The sequence below is a fragment of the Caenorhabditis briggsae genome (assembly GCF_000004555.2).
Source record: "Caenorhabditis briggsae complete genome, chrI, whole genome shotgun sequence".
Lineage (NCBI taxonomy): Eukaryota > Metazoa > Nematoda > Chromadorea > Rhabditida > Rhabditidae > Caenorhabditis > Caenorhabditis briggsae.
This window is the reverse complement of record NC_013489.2, coordinates 1877775-1888340: the sequence shown is the minus strand read 5'-3', so window position 1 is coordinate 1888340 and position 10566 is coordinate 1877775. Positions and strand designations below refer to the sequence as shown.

General features: G+C 33.8%; 3 protein-coding genes across 3 annotated transcripts; all 3 read right to left on the bottom strand.

The window, feature by feature from the left end:
• Positions 1-2495: 2495 nt before the first annotated feature.
• On the bottom strand, positions 2496-2810 carry Cbr-spp-23 (the record flags this gene model as incomplete). Its single annotated transcript, XM_002638779.1, has 1 exon — positions 2496-2810. The coding sequence occupies one exon, from the start codon at positions 2808-2810 to the stop codon at positions 2496-2498; it is 315 nt and encodes a 104-aa protein (XP_002638825.1).
• A 2633-nt stretch (positions 2811-5443) lies between these two features.
• CBG22029 lies at positions 5444-5761 on the bottom strand (the record flags this gene model as incomplete). The annotated part of the gene is made up of 1 exon (XM_002638778.1): positions 5444-5761. One exon carries the CDS (start codon positions 5759-5761, stop codon positions 5444-5446), a length of 318 nt encoding a protein of 105 aa, XP_002638824.1.
• A 1572-nt stretch (positions 5762-7333) lies between these two features.
• On the bottom strand, positions 7334-7849 carry Cbr-spp-17 (the record flags this gene model as incomplete). The annotated part of the gene is made up of 2 exons (XM_002638777.1): positions 7334-7461; positions 7663-7849. The coding sequence occupies 2 exons, from the start codon at positions 7847-7849 to the stop codon at positions 7334-7336; spliced, it is 315 nt and encodes a 104-aa protein (XP_002638823.1).
• Between the last annotated feature and the right edge of the window lie 2717 nt (positions 7850-10566).

The following is a 10566-nucleotide window of genomic DNA, read 5'->3' as shown; positions in this document are numbered from 1 at the left end:
ATTAGACAAAAACCAACAAAGTTATGGAGATTTTTAGTAAAAGTAATTTTTTAGATCCAAAAATTTTGTGAAGCCAATTTTCATATCTCCATAACTTTATTCATATTCGATGGTTTTTGATGGTTTTACTATCAAAATGTGTGTAATTTCAATAACTTTAAGAAAACTTCTCATTAGCTCGAATTACGTTTATATTCTTCAATTTTATTATATTCTTCAAATTCTACGACGTTCTGGAAGTGTCCACTGCTTTTTCTAAAGGAACGTGCTTGAGGATACCTAAAATGTAAGCACGAAAATTGGCAAAAAATGAGGATTCCAAAAATATGGTTTTCATAAAAATTGGACAAAAACTAACAAAGTTATGGGAGTTTTTATAAAAGTCATTTTTTTTGCCCAAAAACACATTTTTAGCCAATTTTAGAATTTCCATAACTTCATTCATTTTCGATGGTTCTCGATAAATTTTTTATCAAAATGTGCGGAATTTCAAAAAATTCGAAAATTAACTATTTATTAGTTCAATTTAACATTTTTTCAATTGCTGACAAACAGTTTTTGGAGGGTATTAGAATCACAATATATTGACGCTTTAGGAGTGCCCGCTGATTGTTGTCAATAGAGCTTGAGGAAACCGGAAATGCAAAAAAAAAGTGTAAGCATGAAAATTGGCAAAAACTGGGATTCTAAAAATGTGATTTTCATAAAAATTGGACAAAAACTAACAAAGTTTTTGTAAAATTGGTTTTTTGGCTCCAAACATTTTTGAAGCCAATTTTAGAATCCCATAACTTTAAATAATTTTAATGTTTTTTTATGATTTTACTATCAAAATGTGGGGAATTTCAAGAATTTTAAGAACACACTATTTATTAGTTCAATTTAACATTTCTTCAATTGTTGACAACTGGTTTTCGGAGAGTAACGAAATATTGACGTTTCCGGCGTGTCCACTGCTTTTTCTCAATAGAGCGCGCTTGAAAAAACCTGAAATTTGAAAAAAATTTAAGCATGAAAATTGGCAAAAACTGAGGATTCTGAAAATAAAAATTTCATGAAAATCGAACGAAAACTAACAAAGTTATGGTGATTTTTGTGAAAGCCAGGTTTTGTGGCTAGAAATGTTTGGAATCGAATTTTAGAATCCCAATGACTTCAATTATTTTTAATGGTTTTCAATGATTTTACTATCAAAATGTGACAAATAGTTTTTGGAGGGTCCTAGAATAAGGAAACAATACCGTTTCCGGAGTGCCTTCTGCTTTTTCTCAATAGAGCGCGCTTGAGAAAACCTGATTTTTAGATAATATGTAAGCATAACAATTCCTAAAAACTGAGTGTCTTAAAAACATAGAGTTCATGAATATCGAAAGATAACTAACAAAGTTATGGGATTTTTTATAAAACTCATTTTTTTCGCCCAAAAGAAAATTGTAGCCAATTTTAGAATCGCCATAACTTTATTTAATTTGGTTTTTGATGATTTTACTATCAAAGTGTGGGGAATTTCAAGAACTTCAAGAACACACTATTTATTAGCTCAATTTAACATTTCTTCAATTGTTGACAACTGTTTTTTCGGAGAGTAACGAAATATTGACGTTTCCGGAGTGTCCACTGCTTTTTCTCAATAGAGCGCGCTTGAGAAAACCTGATTTTTAGATAATATGTAAGCATAAAAATGAGCAAAAACTGAGGATTCTAAAAATATAAATTTCATGAAAATCGAACAAAAACTAACAAAGTTATGGGGGTTTTTGAAAACGTCGATTTTTGGCCTAAAAATTTTTTTGAATCCAATTTTAAAATTACCATAATTGTATTTATTTTTGATGGTTTTTTATGATTCTACTATCAAAATGTGGGGGATTTGAAGAGCTTATAATATGTAAGCATAAAAATGAGCAAAAACTGAGAATTCTAAAAATATCAATTTCATAGAAATTGGACAAAAATTGACTATGTTTTGTTGGTTTTCATAAAAGTCATTTTTTTTCGCTAAAAACAATTTTTAGCCAATTTTAGAATCTCAATATCTTCATTCATTTTCGATGGTTCTCGATAAGTTTTTTATCAAAATGTGCTTAACTTAAATAAATTTTTTAATTTTTTAATTTTTCAATTAAATAAATTTTTTAATTGCTGACAAATGATTTTCGAAGGGTATTAGAATTACGATATATTAGCGCTTTGGGAGTGCCCGCTGATTGTTGTCAATAGAGCGCGTTTGGAAAACTCTGGTTTTTAGAAAATATGTGAGCATGAAATTAAGCAAAAACTGGAGATTCTGAAAATATGATTTTCATGGCAATTGAACAAAAACTAACAAAGTTATGGTGATTTTTGTAAAATGCCTTTTTTTTGGCTCAAAAATTTTGTGAAGCCAATTTTAGAATCTCCATAATTTTATTCATTTTCAATGGTTTTCAATGTTTTTTATATGAAAATGTGTGAAAATTCAAGAGTTATAAGAATTAACTATTTATTATCTCAATTTAACATTTCTTCAATTGCTGACAAATGGTTTTTGGTGGCACATCCTTCTTGATCAAGTCGATAATCACTTCAACCTCATCATCTCCATATTCCTCGCAAGATGCTTCGGCAGCTGGAGTTGGTGCTTCTTTCAGGCACAACGCCTTCACTTCATGCTTTGCCACGTCATCTCCTTCATTCAAAACACGTGGCTCCAATCCTTTGACAGTGGCAATACAGGTCAAACAAGCCAATGTGGCTTGGGATGGAGGCGCGACGAATGCGTGCGTGGCGATGAGGACGGAGAGAAGGACCAGGAGAGACGGGCGGTGCATTCTGGAAAATGTAGTTTCTAGTCTGGTGGAAAGGGGAGAAATTGGGGATTCTAAAAATATAAAATTCGAGAAAATCGGATGAAAATTGATCGAGTTATAAGGGTTTTTAATAAGAGTCGTTGATTTTTGGATATTTAGGAAATTTAGCAATAGAGCGCGCTTGATGAATAGCAAATTAATAGGTTCTTGTATTTTTTGTAGTTGTGTAGATATGAGAATTCCAAAAATATAAGTTTCTAAAAAATCAGATAACAACTAGCAGAGTTACGGGTGCTTAAATCCACTAGCTTTTACGAATTTTCAACGTTCCTAGAGGTAATTGCATTGGAGCGCGTTTTTCACCCCGATTCTTGAGGAGTATTTATATTTTTTGAAATCAACAAATAATGAGGATTCTAAAAATACAATTTTCACAAAAATTGAACCACATCTGACTGAGAGACGGCAATTTTTCTGAAAGTCTTAAAATTATAACTTTCAAAAAAAATTGTTTTTTGAGTTTTTCATCCAAATCGCTAAGTTTTGAGAATTTAAGTGTCAAAATGTGTGAAGTCTTTCTAAAACTGTTTTTTTAAGCAGAAATGTACAGGTTTCGCTCTAAAAAAACCAAAAAAAATCAGTCTAAATGAAGGAGGTACGGTAGCTTCACAAGTTTAGCGATGGGGCGCGTTTGGTTTGGGAAACTCTCATAAGAAATTATGTTTATCAAATAGCTTGAATAATGAAGATTTTAAAAATATAAATTTTATAAGAATCTGCCTGAAAATAACAGAGTTATGGTGGTTTTTGTAAAAGTCGGTTTTTGGCCTTAAAAATGTTTTGAATCCAATTCTAGAATCTCTATAACTTCATTCATTTTCGACGGTTTTCTATGATTTTACTATCAAAACGTAGGAAATTTACAGAGCTTCAAAATACACAATTCATCGTTCTAATTCAAAGTTTCCTCAGTTTTCAAAAAATTAGAAAATACGCTCCATTGAGATAAATTTCAATTTTCGGAAAATTCGAATTTCTAACTTCCTGAAAACGACAAAAAGTTATCGAAACTGATGATAATATTTTAGACTTCCGTTAACTATATAAGACCCGAAAATGGGCGGAGTCAACAGGTACAAAAAATGCTGTTAATCATGCCATCAAATAGTTTTCTTATCACTGAAAATTTCGAAATTTCTTCAATTTTCTAATCGCCTTGGAAATAAATTTCAAAGTTCTTGATGTTTAATTTTTGTACTGATAAGAGAAGAGGAAGACGCAAATCAAAATTTCTTGGAAATTTTCAGGTTTCCGTTTTAATGGAGTTCCGGGAATGCCCCGCTGGTTTTTCTCAATGGAGCGCGATTGAAAAGACCGCAGTTCTCGACATTTTGTGGATGTTATAATATTCAAAAAGTGGGGATTATAAAAATATAATTTTCGTTGAATTTGGACAAAAACTAACAAAGTTATGGGAGTTGTTTTTAATATTGTCTTGTGGGATTCCAGAGTGCCTCGCTGGTTTTTCTCAATGGAGCGCGCTTAAATAATTTTAATTTTATAATATTTTTGATGCAATATAATTTTCAAAACATGAGGATTCTAAAACCATAATTTTCATAAAAATCTGACAAAAACTAACAAAGTTATGGAGATTTTTGTAAAAATGGTTTTTCCTTTCTCAAAATTTTTTTCGAAGCCAATTTTCAAATCTTCATAACTTTACTCATTTTCGATGGTTCTCAATAAGTTTTTTATCGAAATGTGTGAAATTTCAAGAATTTTAAGAATGCATTATCTATTGCCCTATGCAACATTCCTCCAGTTGTTGAATAATGTCTTTTGGAGGGTATAGAAGTAGTTAATTGACGCTTCAGCAGGAGTGTCCGCTGCTTTTTCTCAATGGAGCGCGTTTGAGATATCTCAAAATTTGTAAAATTTGTAATTACTAGAATTCCTGAAAACTGAGAATTCCAAAAATATGATTTTCATAATACAAGAACAAAAACTAACAAAGTTATGAGGGCTTTTGTAAAAGTTGATTTTTTTCATACATGTGCATGGTCGGGCCGGCCCGGCCCGGCCCGGCCCGCTTGCTTCAAAACCCTCGGCCCGCCTAGGACAACTTTTCGAAAATGTTACTTTTCAAATGTGCCAATATATGTTTAATATCACAAATATTGATACAAATGCATACAACCATCCGAAAAAGTCAATTTAATTGAATTTTTAGCAAAAAAAATCAAACTTCATTAAGCCAAGCATGAAATTTTTTTTCTAAAAACGACCTCAAAACAGTTTTTTCGACAGAATCGTCCTCTAGTGTGGATTTTTATTTATTAAGGAGAAAAGCCATCTTGAAAAATGATGATTTGCTCTAAAAGTTCGAAATTTTCAAAAAGCGGGCCGGCCATGTGTAATTTTTTCCGGCCCGGCCCGGCCCGCTTTCAGAAAAATCTCAGCCCGGCCATGGCCCGGCCCGGCCCGCGGGCCGGCCATCTTTTCCACAAGTATGATTTTTTGGCACCGAGAATTTTTCAGCCAAATTTCAAGTTACCCGTAACTTTACTTATTTTCGATGGATTTTGAAGATTGTACAATCAAAATATGTAGAATTTCAACAGCTTTAAGAATGCACTATTTATAAACCCAAATCAACATTTCTTCAATTGCTGACAAATAGTTTTCGGTGGAACTCCAATTTTGACCAAGTAAATTATCACATCAACAGCATCATCTCCATATTCCTCGCAAGATGCTTCGGCAGCTGGAGTTGGTGCTTCTTTGTAGCATAACTGATTCAATTGCTTCTTTGCCACGTCATCGCCTTCATTCAGAATTATTGGTTCCATTGCCTTGACAGTAGCTACGCAGGTCATACAGGCCAAGGTGGCTTGCGATGGAGGCATCACGAAGGCGCGGGTGGAGATGAGGACAGAGACGAGGAGGATGAGGAGAGATGGGCGGTGCATTCTGGAATATAATTAATCGTGAAAAATTGTAAAGAAATGAGATTTCAAAAAATATAAGATTGGGGAAAAGCGGATGAAAACTAATCGAGTTATGAGGGTTTTTGTGAATAGGAGTTGATTTTAGGGAATTTAGAAATTTAGCAATAGAGCGCCCTTGATGAACAGTAACTTGATAGGTTCTTGTATTTTTTTTTAATTGTCTGGTAATGATGTTTCCAAACATATCAAATTCCAAAAAATCGAATGTAAACCAAGAGAGTTATGATAGTTTTTGATAGTAGTACTTGATTCCAGAAATATTTGCAATAGAGCGCGTTTGACAAGAGTTCAACTATTATGTTCTTATAATTTTTTGCACTTGGCAAAATGTGAGAATTCTAAAAATATAAGAATCGGAAAAATCGGATAAGAATCGACCGAGATATGATGGATTTTCTAAAACTTATGGTCAAAAATTTCAAAGAAATGTAATTAAATTTTTTTCCTATTTTTCGAAAACTAAGAAATCATAGAATTTGGCTTAACTTGCTTCACATTTATACCCACTTTCAAAGTCACAAAATTCTTGGAAAAGAGGGCGGAGCTTCCGGGAAAACCCGGATCCCGGATCCTTCAAAAAAGTTCTTATCTGTTTCAGAAAAAGGATTAAAAATAAATAGTTTGATCGAGAAATGAAGTGTAGCGCTACACAGAAAAATATGATTGACGACAGCAAACATTTTTCCAGGTTTTTGATCATTTATAGTTCTACACGAACTATGTAGTCTAGATTGGGGTTCCTAGAGTGACCCTGTCTTTTTTTCAGTGGAGCGCGCTTGAGAAAATATTATCTGTGTGAATTTATTTTAAAAAAACTGAGGATTCGAAAAATATAATTTTCGAGAAAATCGGAGAAAAACTAACAGAGTTATGTAAGTTTTTGCGATAAACTTTTTTTTGGCCAAAAAATTTTTGAGGCTAATTTTCAAATCCCTATAACTTTATCAATTTTTCATGGTTTTGAATGGTTTTACTATCAAAATGTGAGAAATTTCAAGAGCTTTGTGAGTAATTGCAATTCAAAAAAATACTTTCTACAACAGTTTTCAGGAGATACTTGAACTACAAAACATTGGTTCAGAAGTGCCCCTTGTTTGTTCTCGATAGAGCGCGGTTGAGAAAACCAAACTTTAAAAACAATTTTATGAAAAACAATTGCCAACAACTGAGAATTCAAAAAATATAATTTTCTTGAAAATTGGACAAAAACTAACAGAGTTATGGTGATTTTTAAAAAAGTAGTTTTTTTGGTTTAAAAAATTTTTGAAGCCAATTTTCATATCTCCATAACTTTATTCATTTTTGATGGTTTTTGATGATTTTACTATCAAAATGTGGGAAATTTTAAGGACTTTAAGAAAATAACAAATTTATGTGTAATGCCAATTCAAAAAATCTTTCTAGAAACAGTTTTCAGGGGATACTTGAACTACAAAACTTTGGTTCAGAAGTGCCCCCTGTTAAGTTAAGAATTCAAAATTTTCATATACCCAAAATAAAATGTGCCAAAAAAAGTTTCAGAAAGTGGCAAATTTAGCATTTGTTCAATTCTTGGCAAATCATCTTTGGTGGGACATCCTTCTTGATCAATGCGACCATAACATCGACTTCATGCTCTCCGTAGTCCTCGCAAAGATGTTCAGCAGAGTGGGTTGGCACTTCTGGAAGAGGAAATTTATTGAAAATCGAGGGCCTAGCTTTTTCTAGGCCATTAAAAACTAGTAGTGGTCTAGTTAGCAGGTTTGTTAGTTGCCTTTAAAAAGAGACGCTGACCTAGATTTGGGAAAAATCTCAAAATCAAGATTTCTAAATTTTGAGAACTGATCTAGAATCCTTAGATTCTCTACTTTCCACATACATACCTTTCAAGCAGATAGCGTCAACATCATTCTTTGCCACGTGTCCTCCTTCAGCCAACATCTTGGCTTCGACTCCCTTCACAGTAGCCACGCAGGTGATACAGGCCAATGTGGCTTGGGATGGGGGCACGACAAAGGCCTGGGTGGCGATGAGGACAGAGAGAAGGACCAAGAGAGATGGGCGGTGCATTCTGAAATTATTTCTGTTTAGGGGAGGAAATGAGGATTCTAAGAATATAAGACTTGTAAAAATCGGATGAAACATAGTCGAGTTATGACGGTTTTTGATAATGGTAGGGCGCTTCAGGGAATTCAGCAGTAGAGCGCGTTTGATGAATCGCAAATTTAGGGATTTTTGTGTTTTTTGAAATTATCTAATGATGAGGATTTCAAAAATATAAGTTTCAAAAAAATCAGATGACAACTAACAGAGGTATTGTGGCTCAAAGCCACTTGCTCTTATGAACTTTTGATGTTCGGAGAAGGAGCTGCGTTGAAGTGCGTTTGTCGCTTAGATTTCTGTATTGAATTTATATTTTTGGATTTGTCAATAAATGAGGATTCCAAAAATATAAAAATCACGAAAATCGGATGAGAATTGAGCGAGATATGATGGATTTTCTGAAACTTGAAATTTTCGAAAAAAAAATTTTCTGAAATTTCAATGTTTTCTAGGTGAATTCCTTTTCCAAAGTGGTTCCAAAATTTCAGCAAATTTTCTCGTGAAATTCAAAAAAAAAATAAAATCTAGGTGGACAAGAAATGTCCACTTGGCTTCATCAATCCAGCAGAAATTCAGTGTTTCGTTTGAAAAGTTGAAAAAATACGAAACTTAAAAATAGGACTTTTTGAAAGATGAGGCTTCTTGTTATTATGGTAAACTTCTGAATCTCAAGAATTCTCGAGAATTCAAATTTCACAAAATTTCAGCTAATCATCAATTTCATCATCTTGGCTTCAACTGCTGGAGTCTACGATTTCGAGGCTCGTCGAACCGAACGTTTCGAATGTTTCGATGACTCGGACTGCACAAATGGACAAAAATGCAACGGCTACAAATGCAAATAATCAGAATCCTCTGAATTTTTTCTTTCGAAAAATAAATATTTTTTAATATCGTCCCTTTTTTGCTCTAACTGGTCAATTTTAGGTGACTGGAAATATAGCTCATATTACTCAGATCTTTTTGAAATTTGACCAACGTACTAAACAAACATAGAGCTTTATTTTTGTAGTTGACAACTTTTTTGTGCAAACGCGCCCTAATGAGATAAGCTTGTTTTTCTAAGCCCCTCTCCTTGCTGGCGGAAAGGACCGCAGTTGATAGCTGCGCGCTGCCACGTAGCATATCTTGTTAGAGCGCATTTGCACAAAAATATTGTCAATTACAAAAATGAAGCTCTAGTTTTGCTTAGTACACTCACAAAGTTTCAAGGCAATTGGACAAGTCCTAACCTGTTTTTTCAATCCTCAAATTTCATTATTAGGTTGAAAGGTGAGAAAGTTTGGCAATTACAACTCCTTGAACGCTTATTTCATAATAGTCAGATCAATCTGAACTTTTATGAGTGTACTAAACAAACATAGAGCTTTTTTTTGTAGTTGACCACTTTTTTTTTATAAAAATAGGTCCTGAAGAGATATTTGACGTTGAAGGGACTCTCTACACGTTCACGCTTATATCACGAGCGACGGGCTGCCGACAGTTGTAATCACACTTCCACGAGGCATATCTCCTCAGGACCTAATTTTACAAAAAAGTTGACAACTACAAAAATGAAGATCTACTTTTGTTTAGTATACCCACAAAATTTCAAGGCGATTGGATAAATTCTAACCTATTTTTTTAATCCTCAAAGTTCATTAATTAGGTTGAAAAGTGAGAAAGTTGGACAACTACATAGATACCCCTGTATATCTAGCTCAAATCAGTCGGATCTTTTTAAAATTTATCAAATAATACTAAACAAACATAGAGCTTCAGTTTTGTAGTTGACCACTTTAAAAAAAATAGGTCCTGACGAGATATAGCGCATAGAAGCGTCGTAACTCTCTCTATACGGAGGGATCGGGAGGAGGCTGCGGCACGAGGTGCGCATCTGAAAGCTGCGCGCTGCCACGTGGCATATATTTTCAGGACCTAATTTTACAAAAAAGTTGTCAACAGCAAAATTGAAGCCCTATTTTTATACTCCCAGAATCTCAGAGCAAGTGGACTAATCCTAATCTATTTTGTAATCTCTCAAAGTTGACTAACTTTCACTGAAAATCGACAAGAATTGAAAAAAGTTTTGAGGGGAGAGGAGTACTGTAGGGACAAAAAAAGAAAATTGAATTTCTGATACTCTCCTTCCTATCTGCTGCTTCCCTTTTATAGTGCACTTCGCAATGATCGTATGATCCGGAAAATTTCATCGAAACGCTTCTTATCTCCCATAATGTTGAAACTTTTTTTTGTTTGAGACTTTGACTCTTTGAGACCAACTTGATTGACGCCTATCTTCTTATCAGCTGGAAACAGAGAACAATTCTTTTAGTCTCGCAAATCAAAAAAGGAAAAGGTGGAATGATTTTTGAAACTTTGGACAGTCGAAATGAGGAAGTGGAAGGGGAGCTGAATGAGCTATAAACCGTATTCTACTGATTCATATGGAAGTCAAAATCGAAATGTCGCATCCGTATTCGAGTTGGGCATTTCCCTACAGAGAAAAGTGGGCGGGGCCTGTCCCACCTGGTGGTCCGAAATTGCGGAAGTTTGATGGGATCTCCTGTTAACAAACAATGATTGCCGTAAACACTCTAATAGAACGCCACTCAGACCGTCAACTTTGAGCCCATATTTCCTGTGAAAGATATCAGAAAAAGTCAATTGATAAAATATTGCTGATATTATGATGAACAATTTGT